General features: G+C 48.5%; 1 protein-coding gene across 5 annotated transcripts in view; it reads right to left on the reverse strand.

Annotated features, from left to right (window-relative positions):
- Positions 1-27,427, reverse strand: part of LOC126519732 (CD180 antigen-like) — a 331,658-nt gene that overhangs the window by 150,230 nt on the left and 154,001 nt on the right. For 2 of the 5 annotated variants that reach the window (XM_072285002.1, XM_055065334.2), the window contains exon 2: positions 24,496-26,769. The exons of the other annotated variants lie outside the window; for them this stretch is intronic. In XM_072285002.1, the coding sequence (XP_072141103.1) occupies positions 26,520-26,769 (250 nt within the window). In that variant the 3' untranslated portion in view covers positions 24,496-26,519. Of the gene's footprint in view, positions 1-24,495; positions 26,770-27,427 lie in introns of those variants that run through there. 5 annotated transcript variants of the gene reach the window in all.

Genomic DNA, 27,427 nt, shown 5'->3' on the forward strand with positions numbered 1-27,427 from the left:
GATGTGATTTATTTGCTTGAATGTTCCTGCAGTATGAAACAATGTATTGGCGAAATCGGACGATCAAAGAACGTTAGATTAAACGGACGTACCAGTGACGCCGCTAAGGAAGCTTCCGAAAGCCGTCGCCGAGCATTTCAACCAGCCAGGTTATAACATTGACAAACCTAAACTCTACATCTTCCAGTCAACTTCCCGGTCTGAACGAGAAAGAAAATATTGTTACGTGAAGCTGAAGCCGAATACTATTTATAATTAATTTACAGGGAAGCTCACGGAGGCCAAAATGGTGACGCTATATCAAGCCGGCACACACGTCGTCTTCGTCCTCCTCAGTGCAGCCACACTGTGGCGGCTGTTCCGTAGCATCACCCCCGGCTGTAGAAGCACCGTCCCGGTGCTTAATCTACACATTCGCGGTGAAAGGTGTGTGGTATGGTTTTAGTCTTGCCACGTGAACGATGTCACTTGCAGCTGATGATGACGCTGAGAGATCTGCGGGGATGATTTCATACGTGACATCGGTCACTTGTCGTACCACACGGTAAGGGCCAGTGTAGTGCGACAGCGGCTTTTCGGAAAGGCCCACACGTCGAACGGGTGACCAGAGAAGCACCAGAGAACCCGGAGAAAAGTGCACGTCACGATAGTGGCAATCATACAGGCATCTCTGATGCTCCTGTGATGCCTCGAGACGGGTGCGGGCGAGGTGGCGCACGTGGTCGGCGTGTGCGATCGCGTCGCGGGCGTATTCAGTGGCGGAACGTGTGGCCGAGGGCAGCAAAGTGTCCGAGGGCAACGCGGGTTCTCGGCCATATAGGAGATAGAATGACGAATAGCCGGCGGTGTCGTGACGCGATGAATTATACGCGAACGTCACATATGTTAAGTGAAGATCCCAGTCGTGGTGGTCGGTCGCAACGTACTTCGAAAGCATGTCGGTGATGGTCCGGTTGAGGCACTCCGTGAAGCCGTTGGTCTGTGGGTGGTAGGACGTGCTGAACTTGTGCTTTGTCGAGCAGGAGTGGAAGATGTCCTCGACGACTGCCGACAGAAAGCTGCGGCCACGGTCAGTGAGTAATTGGCGCGGAGCACCGTGCACTAAAATGATGTCATAGAGCAGAAAGTCAGCAACGTCAGTGGCGCAACTTGTCGGGAGGGCTCTGGTGATTGCGTACCGCGTAGCATAATCGGTAGCGACGGCGACCCATTTATTTCCGGAGCCCGAGGGAGGAAATGGTCCAAGAAGGTCTAGACCAACACGGAAAAAGAGTTCGGGTGGGATGTCGTTCGGCTGGATACATCCAGCTAAAGGTGTGGGGGGCTTCTTCCGGCGCTGACAGGGCTCACAAGCGGCAACGTAGCGCCGCACGGAGCGGGCGAGACCCGGCCAAAAGAATCGACGGCGTACATGGTCGTATGTGCGTGAGACGCCCAAGTGTTCAGCCAAGGGAGCATCGTGAAGCTACTGGAGGACAGTCGAACGCAGGTGTGATGGAATTAGGAGCAGAAGGTCAAGGCCGTGTGGATCGAAATTGCGGTGATATAATGCTCCCTCCTTAAGGAGAAACATCTGGAGAGAGGCGTCGCGAGGAGTGTACTCCAGACGGTCGATGAGGGCTCGTAACGAAGGATCGCGCCGTTGCTCGTTGCCGATTTGAAGCAACTGGGACACAGAGAAAACGCAAGCGATGGCGTCCGCATCAGCCGGTGCGTCGACGGGGTAGCGGAACAAACAATCGGCATCCCGGTGCAAGCGTCCCGTCTGATATACCACGGAGAAGTTATATTCTTGCAGGCGTAAGGCCCAGCGAGCGAGTCGTCCCGTGGGGTCCTTGAGCGAGGATAGCCAGCAGAGAGCGTGGTGATCAGTGATGACACAGAAGGGGCGTCCGTACAAGTATGGACGAAATTTCGCAACAGCCCACACAAGAGCGAGGCACTCGCGCTCTGTGATCGAATAATTGCGCTCGGCGGGTGATAGAAGTCGGCTGGCATAGGCTATAACGCGGTCATGTCACGCGGTCGCTGTGCTAACACTGCTCCTATGCCGTGACCACTGGCATCAGTTCGAACTTCCGTTGAGGCAGACGGGTCAAAGTGGGCCAAAATTGCAGGCTTGGTAAGGAGAGTAGTCAGCTGCCAAAAAGATGCGGCATGGTCAGGACTCCAAGAAAGAGGGGCATCTTTCTTCAAGAGGTCGGTAAGGGGACGTGCGATGGTCGCAAAATCCTTCACAAAGCGTCGGAAATAAGAGCACAGCCCTACGAAACTACGAACGTCCTTGGTAGACTTCGGAACAGGAAAATTCGTAACGGCGCGAATTTTGTCCGGATCGGGTCGCACGCCTCTGGCTTCTACGAGGTGTCCAAGGACGGCGTTTTGACGGCTAGCGAAATGACATTTTGACGAGTTCAACTGGAGACCGGCGCGGCGCAACACGTCAAGAATCGCTGAAAGGCGGTCTAGATGCGTGTCGAATGTGGGCGAATAAACGATGACGCCGTGCAGATAGCACAAACAGGTGCACCACTTGAACCCCTGAAGCAAAGAGTCCATCATTCGTTCGAAGGTGGCGGGCGCGTTACAGAGACCGAAAGGCATCACCTTGAACTGATAAAGGCCGTCAAGGGTAGCAAATGCAGTCTTCTCTCGGTCCATGTCATCGACGGATATCTATCTGCCAGTAGCCGGACCGTAAATCAATAGAAGAAAGATGGGTGGCACCGTACAGGCAGTCAAGAGCGTCATTAATACCTGGCAAAGGCTACACGTCCTTTTTTGTGATTTTGTTCAGGTGGCGATAATCTACACAATAGCGCCACGTTCCATCCTTCTTTTTGACAAGTACGACGGGAGATGCCCAGGGACTACAGGAAGGCTCGATAATGTCCTTTGCAAGCATCTTGTTGACTTCCTGTTGGATAACAGCTCGTTCCGACGCAGAAACACGATATGGAAGTCGGTGAATTGGGTTCGCATCGCCAGTATTTATGCGATGGGTCACGACGGACGTTTGACCTAAGGGTCTATTGCCAAAGTCAAAAATGTCGCGATAGCCTTCAAGAACGCGGCAAAGAGCTTCAGCTTGGGCAGGTCTAAGGTCAGAGGAGACCATCTTCTTTATGTCGACGTCAGTACCATGCGATGACGTCACGGTATGGGCTGAGCTGTAACGATCTTCCACTGTGAATGGCTCGACCTCATCATCCTTCAAAGCGCTAATTATAGCCAAGGAGATCCCCTGAGGCAGAACTTGCGCGGTTAGCGCGAAATTGACAAGTGGAAGGCAGGTGCGGTTGCCAGTAATTTTCAGCACAGTGTGAGGCACGGTACCACCATGTGTAAGCATAACGTCCGGAATTGGTGCGGTCACCTAATTGCCGTCAGGTGCAGCTGGTGATGACAACAAGTCGACGTGTGTCACAAAGTGAGGTGGTAGGCGAATAAAATCCATGCAGCTCAGATGGCTTGCAGGCGGGTCCACAGGGTCGGCAAGAAGAGGCAAGTCAAGGCCAAGTGAGCCGGCCGAACAGTCAATGAGGGCAGAATGAGTGGCAAGAAAATCCAGAACGAGAATGACTTCGTGAGGGCAATGCTCGATGACGGTGAAGAGAGCGACGGTGTGTCTCTCAGCAATGGTGAGTCGGGCAGAACACATGCCCACAATAGCGAAAGTCCCTCGTCGGCGACTTGTACAACTCGGTTCGGGGCAGGCGTCAGAACTTTCTTGAGCCGACGGCAAAGAGCAGCACTCATAATGGACACATGCGCCCCGGTGTCAATCAACGTGCCCACAGGAACATTGTCGACAAGAACGTCCAAAAGATTCTTGTTCGTGGGTAAGGTGAAGAGAGGATTTCGTGCCAATGTCGTCAATGCAGCTTCACCTCCAGAAGCTGCACTGTCTAGTCTTCCGGTCGGGGGTGCGGCGAGTAGGTCGGAGAAGGAGCACGGCCTGACGGGGGCGAGCGAGATTGGCGGCGGGAGGGAGAAGGCGAACGGGAGTAGCGGGGTCGTGTCAAAGGTGTCGCAGGGTCAGATGATGGAGCGGGCATAGAAGGTGCGAAGCAAAAGGATGCGCTAGAGGGGCGAGGAGAGTAATCAGGATAATAGTGTGTCGGAGAAGTCCAGTGGCTGCGGCAGTGGCGAGCGACATGTCCAATGCGTCGGCAGTTAAAACAGATCGGCTTGTCGTCCACGCTTCGCCATTCGGAGGAGTTGCGCTGTCCATGCGAGGAGTAAGAATTGCGCGGTGGGGACGTTCGTGGAGACAAAGGTTCCGAGCGTAAGGAGCGAATTGATTGCAGGCCGACGTTGGACAACTCTTGACGGACGACGGCCTGGATCAAGGATATTGTCGCCGGAGAATAATCAGGTAACTGGAATGAAGGGGCCGCCGGTTGGGCCGCTTCGACCTCACGACGAATGATGCGGGTGAAGTTGTCACATCGCGACGGCTGGTGGAAGAGGTCGTCGCAAGATGACGTAGCAGCTGTGTTGGGAAGTCGCGTGATGTGCTGGGACACCCGGCGGCTTTTAGCATACTCCAGACGGCGGCACTCCTTGAGGATGGTATCGATGCTGGTGAGGTTCGTAAACACCAGTAAATTGAAGGCGTCGTCAGCAATGCCTTTAAGAACGTAATTAACCTAATCGTCCTCAGTCATGTTCGGGTCAGCCTTGGCACAAAGGGCCAAGACGTCTAGAATGTACGACACGTAGGACTCGGTCGACGTCTGTACACGTGTGGCAAGGGCTTTCTTGGCATTGACTTGATGACCAAATGGATTGCCAAAAAGGTCGCGTAGCTTGGCTTTGAAGAGATGCCAGCTCGAGATCTCCTCTTCGGGAGTCTGGAACCACGCCAGTGGAGCTCCGTCGAGGTAGAAAAGCACGTTGGCAAGCATAATAGTCGGATCCCACCTGTGACTGGTGATGACACGTTCGTATAAGCGGAGCCAGTCGTCAACATCAGGACTGCCGACTCCGTTGAAAACACCAGGATCCCGAGGTGGGGAAACGGCGACGTAGGTCGGGGCTGCAGGCGCAGACGCTTGCGTAGATGAAGTGCCGCCAGCAGGAGCCGAAGTTGCATTGTCGCCGTTGCGACCGTTGCGAAGCTCCATGACGGGTACGGGGAACGTCCATCTCTACCAAGTTAATGTTACGTGAAGCTGAAGCCGAATACTATTTACAATTTATTTACACGGAAGCTCACGGAGGCCAAAATGGCGACGCTATATCAAGCCGGCACACACGAACAGCCACACTGTGGCGGCTGTTCCCTAGCAATATGGAGAATCATACTATATTCATATCGTCAAGACATTGTAACCAATAGGCATAAACGTTTCAAAGAGAGTTTTAGAATCTAGTCGCTATGCTAAATTTCAAGCTATAGGCAACAACACTTAGTTTGGTTGCTTAGTGGATTCTTCTTCTCTTTGTCTTTTTCTCTTTTAATTAGGTATTTATTCCTTTTCCGCAATTCTTTCTCTTTTTGCACCAGCACAGTTTTCTGCCACTCCTTTTATTATCTCTTTCAGAGACACGATAGCCCACTACCTCCAGCGAAGCAGATAATAGAGGGGTGCTATGCACAAGGCCGTGTCACCGGCCTTGTGCACAGCACTCCTTTATTCTCAATTCCACATCCTCACCCCTAACACACCTTCGCTCGTTGCCGCACCCATCAGCCTTACCCCCTCTCCCCTTTACAAGAACGTTACCTATATATAGTGTGCCGAGGAAACCAGAAAATACAAGTACACTTGTCGAAACGTTGGCTCCCACTTTTACCTTGTTCTCGTTTTGCTGAAAGTAGGGGCAAGTAATTTACAAAAATTTAGAAGATGAATAGTAAGACTCTGATTTACTTTCTTATTGGATTAGAGAATGTATTGTTAAAATCTTGCATACATAGATGCAGCTAAATATGTAAAATCACGTTATACTGCAGTAGCTGTAGACAAAGAACGCCAACCCCTACATCCAACCATATGCTGCATAACTTTTATGAAGAGTGCAGCCATTGCCCTAGCTATCCAACATCAGGCGAGGAGAGGCCGCTCCTTAACCATAGTGACTGACTCTCAAGAGGTATTTGAGTAGAACTTGTAGCTGGGCGAGTTGGTTGGGATCTAAAGAATACATTGTTGCTCCAAAAAAGGAAAATAAAGACTTGGGAAGGAAGAGTACGAAACGACAGATTGAGCGCTCAATCTGTCGTTTCGTACTCTTCCTTCCCAAGTCTTTATTTTCCTTTTTTGGCGCAACAATGTATTCTCAAGAGGTATGCCGCTTATTTATGACAGGCCGTTTCACTTCGGCTACAATTAGGCTACTAGGTCCTAACTTGCAACACTACCACATTATAACAATTACAGTAACGTTTATCTTCGTGAACGCGGGTTACATGTAAGCGTATTGGTGCCATTCCTATATAGTTGCGATAGCAACTATGTGGACTCTGCAGACGTATTTCTACAGTCGTCATCGCCTCGATATCCTGCATGAAGTCCAAGGGCGATAACATCGTCTCCGCGCGCTGTATCCTTTAAGTGCGAGAGAAAGCGTGCTCATTCGCTGATGATATTGCCTTGCTTAGTAACTCAGGGGACCAACTGCAATGCATGCTCACTGACCTGGATAGGCAAAGCCGAAGGGTGGGCCTAAAAATTAATCTGCAGAAAAGTAATGTTTAACAGTCTCGGAAGAGAACAGCAGTTTACGATAGGTAGTGAGGCACTGGAAGTGGTAAGGGAATGCATCTACTTAGGACAGGTAGTGACTGCCGATCCGGATCATGAGACTGAAATATACAGAAGAATAAGAATGGGCTGGGGTGCGTTTAGAAGGCATTGTCAGATCATGAACAGCAGGTTGCCATTATCCCTCAAGAGAAAAGTGTATAATAGCTGTGGCTTACCAGCACTCACGTACGGGGCAGAAACCTGGAGGCTTGCGAAAAGGGTTCTACTTAAATTGAGGCCGACGCAACGAGCTATGGAAAGAAGAATGATAGGTGTAACGTTAAGGGATAAGAAAAGAGCAGATTGGGTGAGGGAACAAACGCGAGGTAATGATATCTTAGTTGAAATCAAATAAAAACAATGAGCATGAGCAGGACACGTAATGAGGAGGGAAGATAACCGATGATCATTAAGAGTTACGGAATGGATTCCAAGGAAAGGGAAGCGTAGCAGAGGGCGGCAGAAAGTTAGGTGGGCGGATGAGATTAAGAAGTTTGCAGGGACAACATGGCCACAATTAGTACATCACCGGGAGTTGGTTACGCCCTGCAGTGGGCGTAACCAGGCTGATGATGATGAAAGCGTGCGGCGGTGCGCCAACGATAGCGGCTCAATCTCGTGTGCCCAGAAGGTGAAAGCGAGGAGGCAGCGCGCTGGTCTTCCGTCGCGCGAATGCTAGCGGGGTGAGGGATGGGAAGGGGAGGGGGGCGGGGCGTTGCACTCTGCCAGCAACTACGTATTCCGCGGCCGCGCGCGCATTATCTTGGAAGCGATCTACAGCGTGGTTACTGACGGTGAAAACTGCTCATAGCTGCATGGACGCCGTGTTCTGAGCGCCGAGTGTGCGTTGAAGTGATAGGCAGCACGAAAGTCACTTCGCTCGCTGCTGCGGCCGCGCTTCCTTACGGCAGTGTTTTCACAGTGAGTGCCCGTCGTCATCAAGTTCATGTTGGCCCGTGCGCGCTGACACCGTGCTTGTTAATTTAGTTAGCAAGGGAATGCTTGGACGTTTATATGGCCGATAAAACTGCTATCCTTACTTCAAATGACTGACTACTAATTTGCAATCGCAATCGATACATTCTGTTCGCTGTTGCGCTTCCGAAAACGCGCAAGCCACTCCACTGAGCTTCCAAACGGGCTACACTCTGTTGACGAGTTTCAACGCTACAGTCTTTCCTTATACACCTGCATTGTCGCAAGCCGCCTAGCACGTTCCTCGGGAGTCGCCTGGGCACTCGAAGCCCGCGCCAGTTGTCGGACTTGTTCAGCTTGTGCCGGCGCTTGGCGACGACTTCGGGGTCAGTCGACTCACGGTTGGCCTGCTGCCGCTTGTGTTGCTGCTCCGCCCTTCTAGCTCGGCGCTCGGCCACTCGATCACGAGAGGAACCTGGTACCTCAATAGCGCTCAGACAACCCGCAGCAGCTGCCAGAGGAGGTCAACCCAGCAGGCTTCACCTACGCTTCTCTACTGCGAAGCTTCACCTCTTTTCTCCTTCCGAACTTTGCTCAACGTTGCATACACTTTCCTCTAGGTGGTCCTACTTTGCCTCGCGCTAAGCGCGCCCCTTCGTACTTTCCCCGGTGCGCGATTCTCTTCACCTCCAGGCGCCTTCCTCCGTCGCTTTCTTCCCGGCTTCAAACATACATTCGCCAATTTCAATGGCTGGCTAGTCACGCTTGCGCGTAATAGGGTGCTCACGACACTGGGCCTCTCAGGCAACGAACGTGCTGATGCCCTAGCTCGTCATCTTAGCAACCGAGGGGAGCAGGCCAGCTTGCCTGTGCCAGAACACCCACGCGAAATGTTTGAACACCAGAGTTGAACACGCCAAAAATAGGCCTTCCCGCACAAATATTTAAACGCGGAAGAGGCCATAAGCCTAAGACAAATGCAAACCGATGTTTATCCGCATTTCTTAAAACTCCAAGCACTATACTCCACACTATATCAAGCTAGATGCCCGTGATGTGGAGGTAGACCAACCCTTTCCCACATTTCGTGGACGTCAGAGAGAATGCCGACACAGTTACCTAGTCAGCCTGACACAAAGCAGCAACAATCATTAGTGTAGCAGTGGGAGGTGCAGCTCGCAAGTTCGGACATGGGGGTGCAGAGGACACTCCTCCAGCAAGTACAGTGGTCGCCCAAGGCCAGTGGAACTCTGGACTAATGGAGCCACCCATCGCTCTTTGACCCCTTTCCTCACTCCCTATTATTGTAAGGTTTACTACTACTGCCGCAGTGCTCAATTACAACGCACTATATTGCCCACTACGCGAGCCCACATGGAGTATTATTCGTGAAAGTAATGCTATATACAGTACATTGACGGCGTCCGCTTCCAAACAATCGGTTTCGGAACATTTAACCCAGGTATAGTGTCGGCTCTAAATGAATGATTTCTATAGACTTCTATAGATTTCTGTGAAGGAATGCTACATCCACTCAAGAGAAGCGATTTGCGACCAATTACACTTTCTTTTGGCGCTGTAATCTGCAATTACCTAAGGTTGAAAACCTTATATGCAGCATACACGGACTCATCCCTATTTCTGCCGATGTTTACTCTCTTGATCAAGCATTCAAATTGTCTCTACGGAAGATGATGTCAAATCATCATCATAATCAGCCTGGTTAATGTCCACTGAAAGACGAAGGCATCTCCCTGCGATCTCTCATTAGCCCTGTCCTGCGCCAACCGAATCCAACTAGCGCCCGCGAATTTCCTAATTTCATCACTCCACTTAGTCTTCTGCAATCCTCGACTGCGTTTCCCTTTTCTTGTTACCCATTCTGTAACACTAATGGTCTAACGGTTATCTAACCGGCGCATTACATAATCTGCCCAGCTCCATTTTTTCTCTTGATGGCAATTAGAAGATCGCCTATGCCAGTTTGCTCTCTGATCCTAACTGCTCTCTTTCTGTCTCTGAACGTTATGCCTAGGAATCTTCGTTCCATCACTCTTTGCGCGGTCCTTAGCTTGTTCTGAAGCTTCTTTCTCAGTCTGCAAGTCTCTGCCCCATATGTCAGCACTGGTAAAATGCACTGATTGTATACCTTCCTTTTCAATGCTGATGGTAAGCTTCCAGTCAAGACTGGCAATGTCTGCCGTATGCGATCCAACCCATTTTTATTTTTCTATGAATTTCCATCTCATGATCGGGGTTCTCTGTGATTAGTTGACTTAGGTAAACGTACTCCTTTACAGACTCTAGATGCTGACTGACGATCCTGGACTCTTTTTCCCTTTCCCGGCTATTCATAATTTTCATGGTCTTCTGCATATCAATCTTCAACCACACTCTTACACTCTCTCTGTTGAGGTCCTCAATACTTTGTTGTAATGCGTCTGCATTGTTGCTGAATAGAACAATGTCATCGGCAAACCGAAGGCTGCTGAGATATTCGCAGTCGATCCTTACTCCTAAGCCTTCCCAGTTTAATAGCTTGAATACTTCTTCCAAGCACGCAGTGAATAGCATTGGAGAGATTATGTCTCCCTGTCTGACCCCTTTCTTTATTTGTATCTTCCTGCTTTTCTTGCGTAGAATTAAGGCAGGTGTGGTACCTCTGTAGATATTTTGTAAGGTATTTACGTAAGCGTTCTGTACTCCTTGATTGCGTAATGCCTCTATGACTGCTCGTATCTCTACTGAATCAAATGCTTTTTTTGTAATCAATGAAAGCCATACAGATAGGCTTATCGGACACTGCGGATGTCTCGATAGCCTGATTAATGACATGGATGTGATCCATTGTAGAGCATCCCTTTGGTAAATATCTTTATAATACTGGGAGTAAGCTAATGGGCCTATAATTTTTCAATTCTTTAACGTGTCCCGTTTTGTGCATTAGTAGAATGTTTGCATTGCAGTTTTCTGTAACCCTTGCGGTCGATAGACACTTCGTATATTGAGCCGCCAACTTTCCAAGCACTATGACTCCTTCATCTTTTATTAAATCGATTATTATTCCATCTTTTCCTGTCGCTCTTCCTCGTTTCACGTCTTGTAAAGCCCTTCTGACTTCATCGCTAATTATAGGAGGAGTTTCTGTATCCTGTTCATTAATGTTTTTAATGGAGGTATCTTTAATCCTGCGGGTACTGTACATGTCAGTATAGAATTAGTCCACTGCGTTTATTATACCTTCGAGATTGCTGATGATATTACCCTGCTTATCTCTTAGTGCATACATCTTGGTTTGTCCTATTCCAAGTTTCTGACTGATTTCAGGCTGCGTCCTTTTTTTACGGCTCCTTCAGTCTTTGTCACATTATAGCTTCGAATATCACTTATTTTCGTCTTGTTGATCAGTTTTGACAGTTCTGCGAATTCTATCTTATCTCTTTAGTTGGACGCTTTCATTCTTTGTCGTTTTTTATTAGGTCCTTTGTTGCTTGGGAGAGCTTGCCTACTGGTTACCTAGGTACCTTGCCTCCAACTTCAATTGCTACCTATGAATCCAGCCTAGTTACGGTTTCATTCATTATCTCTATGTCATCTTCATCTCTCTGTTCTAAGGTTGCATGTTTGTTTGCAAGTACCGACCTGAATTTGTCCGCTTTTGCCCTTACTGCCTCTAAATTGACCTTTTTCTTCTTGACCAATTTTACTCTTTCTCTCTTCAAATTGAGGTGAATCCTAGCCCTCACTAACCTATGATCACGGCGCTTTACCCTACCTATCACTTCTACATGCTGCACTATGCTGGGAGCAGCAAAAAGTATGCAATCAATTTCATTTCTTGTTTCACCGTTAGGGCTTTTCCAGGTCCACTTTCTATTGTTATGATTACTGAAAAAGGTGTTCATTATTGGAAGCGTATTCCTTTCGGCGAATTCTACCAGCGTCTCTCCTCTAGCGTTCCTAGAATCGACGCCGTAGTTGCTGATTGCTTCTTCACCAGCCTGCTTTTTCTTAACTTTTGCAATGAAGTCACTCATTACAATACTGTACTGTGTTTGCACTTTTGTCATCCCTATTTCAACATTTTCTTACAACCGATCTACTTCATCATCATCGTGACTGGATGTTAGAGCGTACTACTTTTAATCTGTGCCTCTTATTAAGTTTGACTACGACTATAGCTACTCTCTCATTATTGCTGTAGATTTCGTCAGTGTTGCCCGCTTTGTCGTTATGGATTAGGAATCCTACCTCGTATTGCTTCTTATCTAGGAGACCTCTATAGCAGAGGACATGACCGTTATTCAGCAATGTATAAGCCCCACCAGTTCTAACCTCAGTAAGGCCGATGATATCCCAAACAATGTCTGATACTTCCTCAAAGACTACTGCTAGGATAGCCTCACTCGACAGAGTTCGGCAATAAAAGGCTGACAGGGTCAGTCTCCATTGGCGGCCTGTCCGGACCTCGAGGTTCTTAGCACCCTCTGCTGCGTTACAGGGCATACCGCCGCCTTGGTGAGGTGCTCCGCAGCTGCTGCGGACAGAGGGCCATGAGTGAATTGTAGGAATCATGATGTCAAAAGTATTCGTTAATGTTTAACATTACCATATATTATTGTAAACATTCTCTGGCACACTGTAACACAGACCTTCTTTACGTAAATATAGTTATTATTGCGAAAGCATTAAATGCCCCATTACGCGAAAATCCAGCATCGTGGGCATCGCCAGCATGCGATGGTGCCAAACATGGCCGACCGCGCAATGAGTAAGAACACGTCAAAATGCTCGGATTGACATCAAGTCACTCAGGAAGGTCCCTGTAAAAAGGCACAGCGAGTGCCTCAAGTAACTGCAGTTAATATATGAAGTTCCGGTGGACAAGTCGCTCCATTGTTTCCTCATTAAGGATTCATCTTACTGAAAAACATGTTTGCTGGTTGTTTGAGCCTAGGATCAGTAAACCACTGCTCCCGTACACCTCCAATCACACAAAGCTTGTAAAAAAGTCCATTATCTTGTGTTCTTTAAGAATTTCTTTCCTAAAATGATGTTTTCATTTGGCAGAGAGCATTGACGGAATTCACTAAGCTGCGCTGTTCGTACGCATTTTCTGAGCCAAAAAGTTCTTATCCTAAGATAAGCGTGCATCCGAAGTGGCAGTGCATTTAATTTAGGCGTCATATGAGAGCGAGAAGAAAGTAAAACTTGGAATAAACGACAAGAAAAGAAGTACGGTCAACTGGTAGTATGATCGCACATCACTCATCTGTAGTTGAGGCTACGTTGTTAGGGCAAATCACTCCACATCCCTATTCGACGGGTTCCGGGCGTTTGCTGCAGAGCCGACAAGCGCAACCCTGCTGCACCGTTCACCGCTCTGCCGTCGCACGTATGGCGGTGAAAGTGCTGCACATTCTTCTCAGGTTTCTGCGTGACACAGAACTGATGGACCCACCGTGCCATATTTGGCGCAGGAAAAGACACTCATTAGAGCAATTACCGACTAAGTCTTCAATGCTAACCCCACCTGCATAAACATCACCGCCACCACCACCACATCATGAAGTGACTAAGTGTCTTCATTTCTATACTAATTACGGAAAGGGTAAATAGGAAGCTGTATATAGTTCATATGGCATCAAGGCAAGGCGACCAGCACTCGTATGTTCATCGGCATGGTATGTGATGGCGCTGGGCAGGGTTGCAGGTGCGGTTATAATACGGCGCATAGGGCCGATATCAGCTCCCTCAGTAGCCGGCACCGTCTAAGGATCTGGAGGATGCGGCCGTCGAAGGTCAACCAACCAGGAAATGCGCCCTTCCTTTGCATAGGACCTCTGTCGAGGGCACGGAGAGCTATGGCAGCAGCTGAAATGCAGGAAGAAGCCGGGTCTGCCGACACTCCCATATTGTGAGAAACTTCGTAACATCCGCAAGTACAACTTTCGCTGCCTATCACACTGTGACGGGGTGTCAGCGTTCATCGCTTCTTGATGTCTCCTCAGTTGATCAAAAACGAACATGACTCGTAGGAGGTCAAGAGATTGTTTTGCAGCTTCAGGAGGCCGCATTCTGACACAGGCGAAATGCACAAAAGAGCGCACGCTTCAATTTCGGAGAGCGGTAATAAATCATAAGTTGATTACGTTAGGGCCTGCAACCTCTAGCCACATTCTCTGTCATAGCCCCATGGCACCTATGGAAGTCAAGGCTAATCAGTCCACAACATAGCAATTATCAGCGCCAGCATTGCTATAGGTTTACCTGCCTCATAAGAACACACGTCATGCGCACGTCAGAATACTGCATAGCACCGTACATGAAGCACATAGCGGTTCAACATTCTAGCTGGTTTTGGATCAAATCGGTTTATGCCCTCGATCTCGCGACACTGACGCACCTTGTTCAGAGCAATCACTGCACTTATAGTACAATGCCAAAGTGGGGGTGGTGGGATGCAAGCGATGCCTGACCGTATTATTTAAAGATATGAATGCGGCCTCGCAGTACGAATGAACTGCACCTCAAGAGCAACGGTTCGATAAAAGTACGCAAAAATTTTGGATGTTGCAATACGTCTTAAACGCACTGTGGTGTTCACTGCAGTACGAATGCCTCTCCCAGAGATTTCTAATTAGACCTGACCTGCGTTATGTCTGAAGTTTACCGATTTCATTACCCCACCTAAGCTTCCGCCGATGTCGACAGCGCTTCCTTTCCCCTAGCATCCACTCTGTATTTCTAATGAACCACTGATTATCTGGCCTATGGGTTACACGACTTCCCCAGCTCCTATTTTCCCTCTTAATTTCAGTTACGACTACATCCGTTTGTTCTCTGATCCCTTCCCTCTCTTAGCGTTGGGTCGAACATTTCTCGTTCCATCGCTTAAGTGGTGCTGAACTTATTCTCAAGCTTCAATATTAACCACCAAGTTTCTGGCCCATATGATAGAACTTGAAGAATAGAATGATTGTAGACTATCTGTCTCAACGAAAGTGGTGAGCTCTCAGTCATAAATAGGTAATGCCGGCCGTATGCACTCCGACCCATTTTCATTCTTCTGTAAATTTTCTTCTCATGAGCAGGGCTCTCTGTAGGTAAGTGACTTAGATGAGTTTAATTTTGCACACCGTCAAGAGGCTGACTGCTGATCAGGAATTCTTGTTCGCTTGACAGATTATACACAATTACTTTTGTCTACTGCATAGTAATGTTCAACCTACTCTTATACTTTCTCGGGTAACGTCCTCAATCATTTCTTGCAAAGTGTCCCCAGCGTTGTTGAACAAAACAAACGTCATCGAGAAGCTTAAGGTTGTGGATATTGTTACGGTGCATTTCGACTGGACCGTGCGCGCATGAAGAAGACGAAGAGGAAGCGGTACACTCTATCCTGGAGCTGTGACCTTTTTACCAGTCTGTGCGATTACCACAAACTTGCCTCCATGTAAATAGTTGTAAATACATTCCTGAATCGGGCTTCCTCTTCGTAACATTTGGCGGAGGTTCTGGGTAACGACTCAGAATGGATCTTAGCAGTGGCCGCCACTTCGGTTCTTCACTGATGTCGCAGGAGACGGTGCCTAGTTCGGCAACTCCTGCATCGACTGTCGTACTCACGCATCCGCGTGGTGCAGGAACTTTCTGCGGCACCGATGGCGCCGACGTCGATGACTGGCTGGAGATGTATGAGCGGGTGAACAGCCGCAACAAATGGGATCCCACAGTGATGCCGACGAACATAAATTTTACTCGGCGGGAAATGCGTGAGTATTGTTTCAAAAGCACAAAGAACTCCGTGACTGGGATACCTGCAAGTAGAAACTACGAGACCTCTTCGAAAAAGGTCGTCGCCAAGAAAGAGTTGGAATCACCAGTTTAGACGTCCACTGAAGGCTACGTCACTTATATACAAGACGAGCTGGCACTCTGCCGCAAGGCCGACGCTGAAATGCCGGAGTGTGAAAAAGTCGGGCATGTCTTGACGCCTTCAATTTACTCATTTGTAAGAACTGTACTTCGGTTAATGACATTACCACAGAGTACAAGTGTTTCGAGCAGGTCAGAATCCGCCCTATTTATTAGTCATTCCCACGACTTCCCTATACGGCTGCAAAATCGTCTTGTGAAGACCATCAGGACTCTGTTTCGCTGCAACAGCAGCCTTCAGAGCAGCTGAAGAAACTCGTGCGCCTTGAGCTGGAAGCCATGTGTCCCGCGGCTCTGCACCTCAGAGGTGCAAGTTGCTGAGCTAGTCGGTTCATATTGCTGAGTAGACCATAAATATGACCGCTTTAGTGAAAACAAGGAAGGTCGGAAGAGAACGTGGGGAGCGCCAAGTTTCGACTGTTTATTCTCTATTGTATTGCATGCAATATATACAGGCAGGCGAATGTGCAACACACAAAACAGCTTCAATCGCACAACACCCTCATCGCAGCCGGCTATCAAAAAATACTTTTTTCTGCATGCAAAAGTAAAACTGATGTTTCGCTAACACAAGACAAACCTCGTTCTTTAATATGAAACGGCTCTAACAGTTCACGTGCCGTGGTGTCCCTGCTTCTTCCAAGAATCCGTACCTTGTCTAGTCGTGGCGCACACGGATGTGAATTTCAGTGCTTAGGCAAATGTGCTCCGTCTTTACCTTTCAGTGACAGCTCATGTTCCCAAGCACGCTCATTTTCGCATCGCCCAGTGTGGCCGACATATGTCTTACCGCAAAACAGGGGAACCTCATACCCGACTCCGGTAGCACATTTTGTGTACGGCTTGGCATGTATTATAAAACAGCCACGTTTCTTGCTCCCATCAGAAAGAGTGCGAGGACACAGCAGGGCGAGCTTGCGTGGCGCACGGAATACGACTGGCATCTGTATGCAACCTTCTTTAAGTTATTGGTTACACGGTGCATATTAGGCAGGCCACTGACTGACCTTCTCATGATGCACACGGCGTTATTTTGGGGCTGCGAACACCCTCATCCGCTTGTTAACAATGCCTTCGATATCGGGCCACTTTGATTCATCTGCACCAACCACAGACGCCAGTGGCCACAGCGTAGGTGCTGTCCTCGCCCAAGAGCAAAATCGAGTCGAGCGCGTCATTACCGACTCAAGTCGCCTTTTGCCGCCCTTCAGGGCGCAATTTTTCTACCACCGAGTGCCTCGCTCTGGTGTGCGCAGTGGCTAAATTTCGCCACTAACTGTCCTCCATTGTTGTAAATACATTTTTGCATCGGACTTTCTTTTCGTAACATATATTAGCCATTGATAGTCACTCTTAATCCTTCCCAGTGTAGCAACTTGAACATTTCTTCCAAGCATGCAGTGAATATCATTGGGAGAGATTGTCTCCTTGCCCGACCGGTATTTTACTCCTTTTGTTGCGTATACTTAAAACAACTGAAGCCGGAACTATCATGCAAGCAGAGTCGAAGCCTGAGGACTTCCGGATATGTACGATGTGACTGAACGTAAACATGGAAGTGACACATAAATAAAATAATCTTTGAGTTGTCAGGCGCATGCTGCAATTACCTTGATGTGAAGTTCATTCAGTCCTTCAGTACAATCCATACGATATACACTTGCACTGAGAACTACGCGCAAATGTCGTAGCTTCGTCCAAGCGCGCTGAGTTGAGTGACAGAACTGAACTCTAAAAATGAAGAGAGTTCCGGGCACTCTCTTTGAGGGAGTAACTGCTTGTCCCATATTTCACTCTCTTTTCGAGAGTAGATCGACCCTCTTTGAGAGAAAGTAGGGCAACTCCTCCTGACAGTTTTGTTACTCCACCGCAAGAGAGTGCTAGTACTCTTCCGCAGAGTGCTAATACTCTCCCCACAGGGAGTGCTAGTACTCTTCCACCGAGTGCCAATACTCTCCCCACAGGGATAATAGTACTCCCGCGGATTGAGTGCTCCTACTCCTGCAAACCGAGTACTTCTACTCCTCCAAGGCGAGTGTTTCTACTCCCCCAAACAGAGGGCTTGTACTCCTTCAAAACAGAGTGCTAGTACTCTTCTCAATAGTGTGAAGGCACGATGTAGATCCATGGTCACGTTTTAAGGGATTCGCAATAATTATATGTGGGGAATATTTCATCACTTCATAAGCAGCTTCTGCACTTTGCTTGGTGAATGGGATGTAATCTGTAGTCGCTGAGTTATTCCCATGAAACATTTTCTCTCTTAAAAGGTCAAAATCTTTATTGATCAGTCACAAGATAAACTGAATAAGTTGAGAAACATACTGACAAACACATAAAATCAGATTACAATGATGCCCATGAAATTTAGAACACATCTTGTAATAAAACATAAGTATATTGTCACGTGGTGGTGACGTAGAAGAACACAGTAGCAATACTGTGAACGAGAAAACTAACTTTTATTGGGCGAACTTGAGCCCACAAAACAGGCTACACTTCTAGCACAACGAAAGCGGCGAACACAGTCGGCGATCGTCGGAAATCTGATTAGCGGGTCAAGCGCGTCGGCTTTTATAGATCAGTCGTCGAATGTTCCAGATTAACTGATGGGACCCGCGTGTCTTCCACAAAGTTCGACACCATTCGTGTCACGCGATGAAATCTGATAACACAAGGTTCGGCGACAACAGACACGCGGATAGAAGCGTCGATAACTTTCCAGAAACGTCGGATACATGCAGGCGTGTCCCTCGCTGTGTGATTACAGTTAAGCGGCGAAACGTAGTTGCCCGATAAAGATAAGTACACGTGTCATTACCCCCCTCTTAAAAAGCATCGTCCCGATGCTACAAATATAAGAGAGCGAAACACAAAAGGACACTTATTAAACATAAGTAACAAAAGAAGGAAAAGAAACAAAGTCCAAAGGTCAGTTACGCGAAGCCCCGAAGTTCATTAACGCTGGTAGTACTGCTTGAGTCGCACAACGTGGACTATTTCAGGTCGTGAGCGGCGCCGCTATGATAGGGAAATGCCGTCTGGCACGACCTCATAGTCTAGTGGGCCAAAACGTCGGATGATCTTGTACGGTCCGAAATAGCGACGCAAAAGCTTCTCGCTCAGTCCTCGTCGGCGTATAGGGGTCCAAACCCAAACACGGTCACCGGGCTGGTACTCGACGAAGCGTCGCCGGAGGTTGTAATGTCGGCTGTCGGTCCTCTGCTGGTTCTTGATTCGCAGGCGGGTGAGCTGTCGGGCTTCTTCGGCGCGCTGGAGATAGGTAGCGACGTCAAGATTCTCCTCGTCAGTGACGTGCGGCAGCATGGCGTCGAGCGTCGTCGTCGGGTTCCTGCCGTAAACCAACTTGAATGGCGTGATCTGTGTTGTTTCTTGCACCGCCGTGTTGTAGGCGAAGGTGACATACGGCAGGACCGCGTCCCACGTCTTGTGCTCGACGTCGACGTACATTGCTAGCATGTCGGCGAGGGTCTTGTTCAGGCGCTCCGTGAGACCATTCGTTTGCGGATGGTAGGCAGTTGTCCTCCTGTGGCTCGTCTGGCTGTACTGCAGAATGGCTTGGGTGAGCTCTGTTGTAAAAGCAGTTCCTCTGTCGGTGATGAGGACTTCTGGGGCACCATGTCGCAGCAGGATGTTCTCGACGAAAAATTTCGCCACTTCGGCTGCGCTGCCTTTTGGTAGAGCTTTGGTTTCAGCAAAGCGGGTGAGATAGTCCGTCGCCACGATGATCCACTTATTCCTGGATGTTGACATCGGAAACGGCCCCAACAAATCCATCCCAATCTGCTGGAATGGTCGACGAGGAGGTTCGATCGGCTGTAGTAATCCTGCTGGCCTCTTCGGTGGTGTCTTGCGTCGTTGACAGTCTCTGCATGTCTTGACGTAACGGGCGACGTCGGCGGTCAGACGCGGCCAGTAATACTTTTCCTGCATCCTCGACAGCGTCTGGGAGAATCCGAGGTGCCCAGCGGTTGGATCGTCGTGTAGGGCGTGCAGTATTTCTGGACGGAGCGCTGACGGCACCACAAGAAGGTAGCTAGCGTGGACTGGTGAGAAGTTCTTCTTCACGAGCAGGTTGTTTTGTAGCGTGAACGACGACAACCCGCGCTTAAATGCCCTAGGGACAACGTCGGTGTTTTCTTCCAAATACTCGACGAGGCCTTTTAGCTCCGGGTCTGCTCGTTGCTGTTTAGTGAAGTCTTCCGCGCTTATTATCCCAAGGAAGGCGTCGTCGTCCTCATCGTCTTGCGGCGGGGGATCGATGGGGGCGCGCGATAAGCAGTCGGCGTCGGAGTGTTTTCTTCCGGACTTGTATATTACCGTGACGTCATATTCTTGTAGTCTGAGGCTCCACCGCGCCAGCCGTCCCGAAGGGTCCTTTAAGTTAGCTAGCCAACACAATGCATGATGGTCCCTGACGACTTTGAATGGCCTGCCATAGAGGTAAGGGCGGAATTTAGCTATAGCCCAAATGATGGCGAGGCATTCCTTTACAGTCGTAGAATAATTGCTTTCCGCTTTTGACAGCGACCGGCTAGCATACGATATCACCCGTTCAAGTCCTTCTTTCCTCTGGACTAGGACGGCACCGAGGCCTAGGCTACTGGCGTCAGTGTGGATTTCAGTATCGGCGTCCTCGTCGAAGTGTGCAAGTACCGGCGGCGACTGTATGCGTCGTTTGAGTTCTTGAAATGCGTCGGCCTGCGGCGTTTCCCAATTGAACTCGACATCAGATTTCGTTAGATGTGTTAGCGGCTCCGCGATGCGCGAAAAGTCCTTGACAAAGCGCCTATAGTAGGCACACATGCCAAGGAATCTGCGCACTGCCTTCTTGTCGATTGGCTGCGGGAACTTTGCGATGGCAGCTGTCTTTTGCGGGTCGGGGCGCACTCCAGATTTGCTGATGACATGGCCTAGGAATAGAAGCTCATCGTAAGCGAAGCGACACTTTTCCGGCTTCAGGGTGAGCCCTGATGACTTGATGGCCTCTAATACTGTCGCAAGCCGCTTAAGGTGATCGTCGAAATTTCCGGCGAAGACGACGACGTCATCCAAGTAAACAAGACAGGTCTGCCACTTCAATCCTGCTAAAACCGTGTCCATCACGCGCTGGAACGTTGCAGGCGCCGAGCACAGTCCAAATGGCATAACCTTGAATTCATAGAGGCCGTCTGGCGTGATGAAGGCGGTCTTTTCGCGATCCCTTTCGTCGACTTCTATTTGCCAGTAGCCAGACTTGAGGTCCATCGAAGAGAAGTATTTAGCATTGCAGAGCCGATCTAATGCGTCGTCTATCCGTGGGAGGGGGTATACGTCTTTCTTCGTGATTTTGTTCAGTCGACGATAATCGACGCAGAAACGTAGGGTTCCGTCCTTTTTCTTCACTAAAACAACTGGAGACGCCCACGGGCTTTTCGACGGCTGGATGATGTCGTCGCGCAGCATTTCGTCGACTTGTTGTCTTATAGCTTCGCGTTCTCGCGTCGAAACTCGGTAAGGGCTCTGGCGTAGTGGTCGAGCGCTCTCTTCGGTGATTATGCGATGCTTTGCGACTGGTGTTTGTCGAATCCTTGATGACGTCGAAAAGCAGTCTTTGTATCGTCGAAGCAGACTTCTGAGCTGTTGCTGCTTAATCACGGGGAGACTTGGATTTATGTTGAAGTCTGGCTCGGGAACTGCGGTCGTCGGGGTAGATGCAACAGAATCCGAGAGGACAAAGGCATCGCTGGTTTCCTGAATTTCCTCGATGAATGCGATCGTCGTGCCCTTGTTGATGTGCTTGAACTCCTGGCTGAAGTTTGTCAGCAACACTCTCGTGTTTCCTCCATGCAGTCGAGCGATCCCTCTTGCGACGCAAATTTCACGGTCGAGTAGTAGACGTTGGTCGCCTTCGATGACGCCTTCTACGTCAGCGGGTGCTTCGGTGCCGACCGAAATAACGATGCTGGAGCGAGGCGGGATGCTCACTTGATCTTCGAGCACACTCAAGGCGTGCTGACTACAAGGGCTCTCCGATGGTATCGCTTGATCTTCCGACAGCGTTATTGACTGCGACTTCAGGTCGATGATTGCGCCGTGTTGGTTCAGGAAGTCCATGCCGAGAATGACGTCTCGTGAACACCGTTGCAGGATAACGAAGGTGGCAGGGTAAGTCCGGTCATTAATGGTAATTCTTGCCGTGCAGATTCCAGTCGGCGTAATGAGGTGCCCTCCAGCGGTCCGAATTTGGGGGCCCTCCCATACAGTCTTAACCTTCTTCAAGTGGGCGGCAATGTGTCCACTCATTACGGAGTAATCGGCCCCTGTGTCGACTAAGGCAGTGACTGCGTGGCCGTCGAGAAGCACGTCAAGGTCGGTGGTTCTTTGTCTGGCGTTGCAGTTAGGTCGTGGCGACGGATCACGGCTGCCTCGTGTTGAACTGAAGCTGGAACGTCGCTTCGTCAAGTCGTCTTTCGTCGGTGTAGTCTTGGCTTCCTGACTTCGTCGGGACGGCGGCGTGTCGTCATTAGGTCGTCGAGATGGTTTCTTCGTCGTCTTCGTCGGCGGCGGAGGATCTTCGTCAGTTCGACGAACAGCAACCGCACCTCCATCGGTTGCTGTTTTTACTTTTCCGGATATGGGCTCGCAGAGCGGCCCCGGGCTGGGCCGGTGTATGGTCGGTGCTGCGGCGACAGGTAGCGGCCTGGTGACGGCGAACGGGACGGTCGTCGAGGGCTCCACTGAGTCAAGTCAAGTCAAGTCAAGTCAATTTATTTCAGCATTTCTTTTGTACAGACAGAAGAATGCTAGGACAAGCACAAAAAGCTGCTAAGCTGCAGCTTGACTGGGTGCTTGCCCCATCACTTGGCAGAAACAAGAGACAGAAAATACATTTGAGGGAAAAAAATATTTACAGATTTCAAATGGTCATGTAAAAGCATGGGAAAAAAACACAAAGTACATCATACAGAATACTCAAAAATCTGTAGCGACTGCTCTGTTATAGTATGTCACTGAAAAAAATATAATGAACAGTAGCGCACAGAACAGCAGTCTACAAAAAACGCTAAACACATGACGTAAAATAATTAGAAACCTCTCTACAAGAAAATTGAACAGAAGTACAACATAATTATTTCAATTCGATGTAGTAGTCTAATCATACTGTCAACGAACGGTCAATATCTTTTAAGAGCACCAGCGAGTAGCGGCGAGGTAGTCGGCGATGTCACGAGGGCGTTCACCTTCCCTCGGGCGCTGTGCGTTCACGGCGAAGCCTCGCAATCCCAGGTCGCGGTATGGGCAACGGCGGTACACGTGGCCGGCTTCGCCGCAGTGGTAGCAGAGCGGGCGGTGATCGGGGGCGCGCCAAATATCCGTCTTCCTCGCGTAGGTGCGCTGGGCGACGGGTGGGCGTGCTGGCGGCGGCGGCGGCGGTGGACGACGGAATTGTGGCGTTACAGGGCCCTGGCGTTGTCGCGGAGGGGGAGCTTGACGGCGTGCGACGGCGGCGTAAGTCATCGCTTCTGGCTGGGGCTGCGGTAATTGTGGTTGCACCTCAGGAACTCCTAGCGATCGGTGCACCTCTTCTTTCACGATGTCGGCGATCGAGGCCACTTGAGGCTGCGACGATGGCAAGACCTTGCGCAGTTCTTCGCGCACGATGGCCCTGATGGTCTCGCATAAATCGTCCGTGGCCAGTGATTGAATTCCGGAGTAGCTTGTTGGCTTGGTGCGTCGGTCAAATTGCCGGTTCCGCAATTCCAGTGTCTTCTCGATGCTCGTCGCCTCACGAAGAAACTCGTCGACGGTCTTCGGTGGGCTTCTTACCATACCGGCGAAAAGTTCCTCCTTTACACCACGCATCAGTAGACGTACTTTCTTCTCCTCGGACATTTCTGGGTCGGCGTGGCGGAACAGACGGCTCATTTCCTCAGTGAAAATCGCTATCGTCTCATTCGGCAGCTGCGCTCTTGTCTCCAGTAGAGCTTGGGCTCGCTCTTTGCGCACGACGCTTTGAAATGTTTGCAGGAAGCCGCTTCGGAAGAGGTCCCACGTCGTCAAGGTGGCTTCTCGATTCTCGAACCACGTCTTGGCGGCGTCCTCCAATGCGAAATAGACATGTCGTAGCTTGTCGTCGCTTGCCCAGTTGTTAAACGTAGCGACCCTCTCATACGTTTCCAGCCAGGTTTCCGGGTCCTCAAATGTGGAACCGCGGAACGTCGGTGGTTCCCTGGGCTGCTGCAGCACGATGGGGGACGCTGGGGCTGCCATTGCGGTTGCCTTGGCCACAATCTTCTTGGTCTTCTCAGGTAGCAGTCCGTGCTCCGGGGGCAGCTGTTAAAGACGGCGCCTTGCTCGGTGGTCCGGGACTACGTTGGTGTTCTGTTTGTGGTCTGGGCTGGGATCACGGCTTGTCGGGGGCGTCCTGTACATGGACGAAAAGCACCTCCACCAGATGTCACGTGGTGGTGACGTAGAAGAACACAGTAGCAATACTGTGAACGAGAAAACTAACTTTTATTGGGCAAACTTGTGCCCACAAAACAGGCTACACTTCTAGCACAACGAAAGCGGCGAACACAGTCGGCGATCGTCGGAAATCTGATTAGCGGGTCAAGCGCGTCGGCTTTTATAGATCAGTCGTCGAATGTTCCAGATTAACTGATGGGACCCGCGTGTCTTCCACAAAGTTCGACACCATTCGTGTCACGCGATGAAATCTGATAACACAAGGTTCGGCGACAACAGACACGCGGATAGAAGCGTCGATAACTTTCCAGAAACGTCGGATACATGCAGGCGCGTCCCTCGCTGTGTGATTACAGTTAAGCGGCGAAACGTAGTTGCCCGATAAAGATAAGTACACTTGTCAATATTCTGTAATGTTTCATCAGTATTACAGTGTCTAAATATGTTTTAATTTCAATTGGTTCCTTCTTTTCAAAAATAACGTATACAATTGAAAGTTAAGCAGAACAACCGTGCAAACTCACAAAGTATTGACACTGTGATCGAAGAGAAGTATACGCCACATTACTGGCCAGCAAACGCATTTCTGCCACAAAACGCGTGCACTTACATGGCAGAGGTTACCAGATGAGGTGCTATGCATGGGGCTGGTAATGTAGATAAATTGTGCAAGAAACTTCTTTGTGTGCCATATTCGAAGACAGCAGCTCATTTGATAACAGCCTGTACTGCATATGGATGTTCCTGACTGAGAGTACAGTGCATATAGAAATGTGTTGCATATTCTCATGTAAGGCAGCAGGTCTAGCTCGCTTTGCTTATATTTTACATAAAGTTATTCATGTATGGGCTGCACCCCATTGTTTCTAAGTGTCTCTTATCGTGGTTCTGCAGCAATATCCTGCCCGGTCTCAAACCGGTACAGAGGCGTATTATATTACCTATTCGGTTGGCCTCCTCACGAAAGTAGTTTCCTAGTGCTGTCGGAATTATTTCGTTACACTTTCTGACAAATAAATAAAATTAAATTTACAATATTATCCAGTGTGTAGCAAATGAGTATAAAACTGCAAGGAGCATTGAGATTAAAATCTTGTGCATCAAATTTCTTGTCATATATGGTAGCTTTTCATTCCCATTACGGTAAAAATCCTATACTTCCAAGGAGCAGCTTGCATAATTACATGATCAATTATTGTGACTCGCTTTATATGCAATCTAACTGAAGTATAGCATGGCTTCAGATGTGAACCAAAAATCAGATGGGATGAATATGATGCATGAAAGGTGGCATAAGCATAAGTCAGGCAGGGAAGTGCACGAAAAAGACAAAGTAGCAAAAGAAACTCAGAATGGCAACATCTTGCTTCATATATCCCTTCCATGCACATGGATTTTGCATGCGACAATGCATATGCACAATGAACCAGCTACCTGAAACCAAAGCTTTTAACCTACTGAAGTGGTTAAGATGCGCTAAAGTAAGAAAAATTATCGCAGTTACAGAATCTTCGTCCCAAAACAAGTATATAAGTATGTGTCTAGGAAGATTAATACATCAGCTCACTGTGCACTCTGTCTTAAGTCCAGAAGAATTATTTCTACAGAAGCCATGAAACTAAGGAGCTTTTGCTTACCACTATATGTTCACATCCGCCAATTGATGAGCAAGTGTTCTACTTAGATGCTCTCAGTTCTTTACATTGAACGCATCCCTGCCTCCACTAGCATACTTTGTTGGCAAGTAGATTGAAGAAACCGCAATTTTACATTTTAAAAATAATTTTCAATTCCAAGTGATTCTCTGGCGTCTAAGACGTAAGTTGTGCACCACAGTGTACACAGTTAAAGGGCTTAATTGCTCCTTGCTTTCGCTTTGGGAGGCACAAGCAGTTCTAATGAACTGGTTTCATGAGTATGCACGTAAACGATAATGACTTCTTAGACATTGGATTCTCTTCCCCCAATGCTTCCCTTTTCTGGAACCTAAAAGCCATAATTCTTAAATTAGGTGTAAAAAATAGATAAAAAGGAAGACATGAAAATGTGCCTGCTTCATGTCAGCATTTACAATACAGAATCACAGTGGTTTGTATTTGCACGCTTGCATTCACATGCTGCTGAATGTAAGCTATTAAAGCCGTTAAATATATCTAAGCACCTAACCAAGCATGAGCTGTTGCTTTTTACAGGTACCATGCTCATTGCAAGTATGTATCATGTCACTAAGCAAATATGCAATTTCATTTTACCACTATTTTTATCACGTGGACATATCTGTTGAGAGGCAAGACAAAAGGCAGTCATTTCTCACAACTAATCAGCTTTTTTTAAAACACATTTCTAAAATTTCCATGGCACTTACTACTATGTGTTTGTCTCCAAAGAGAATACTTGATTTTGACTTTCCCATCGGAGACATTACATAGGTATACCATGTTAAGATGACTGCCTAGAACACGTGAGAATTTTCATCTTGGTGTGACATACTGTATTTTGATTTCGTTGACATTTAGTCAAATGGTACAACCAATATACCCACATTCTAGTTTTCTTGTCCAAATTGCATGGCAATGTATTTTGATTCTTTGGCGTGCGCTGCTCTGTACTTCGTGAAGTCGCGCTGGGCTGGCGCTTTGACATCCTTATGTCCTTGCAGCGGCCTTCTTGCGTTATATAAAGCGGGTTCCTGAAAAATATCGTGTGCAAAAGTCAACACGAGCACATGGAGTAAACAACATGAAGACAGTCAAGGTCATGGCACTAAAAGAAAATCCTAGCTCTTAGTCTTCCTACTGAAATGCATGCGAAACATCTAAATGACTGCATCAGTCAACTGCTAAACTAACTTCAATTTCTAGATTTAAACAAAAAAAATAACGGACAGTTCATCCTCGTTCGGCACCAATGTTAAAATATTCCTGCTAATCAATAGAATATTGGTCATTGTCAGATGTCATAGGTCTGTCATTAGTCTGTGTCGCAAACACCACTTGCGACACATCCTAAGCACGTGCCCAGTGTGCCCCCCGCACCATCCCTGGTTGTGCCACTGCTCAAGCCATAATTTGAGGATCATATCTGCAAACATCATGCTCAGTAGGGATGGAAATATGGTCCTCCAGTTCAATGGATATGACTGGACGTGCCTATAATAAAGGGCAACAAGGGTTGTTATGGCAAGCTCACCCACATTTCAATAATAACAAGAAAGTTCACTACGGCCTGCATCTAAGCTTACTAAAAGGCATCAACTTAGTTTCATTGATGAGGTGCGCAATGAACTTCATTTTGACAGAGTCGACTACTGCTGCAGTTTGAAATCTAGCATCTTACATTCTTGAAGG

Source organism: Dermacentor andersoni, chromosome 10 (assembly GCF_023375885.2).
Source record: "Dermacentor andersoni chromosome 10, qqDerAnde1_hic_scaffold, whole genome shotgun sequence".
NCBI classification, from domain to species: Eukaryota; Metazoa; Arthropoda; class Arachnida; order Ixodida; family Ixodidae; genus Dermacentor; species Dermacentor andersoni.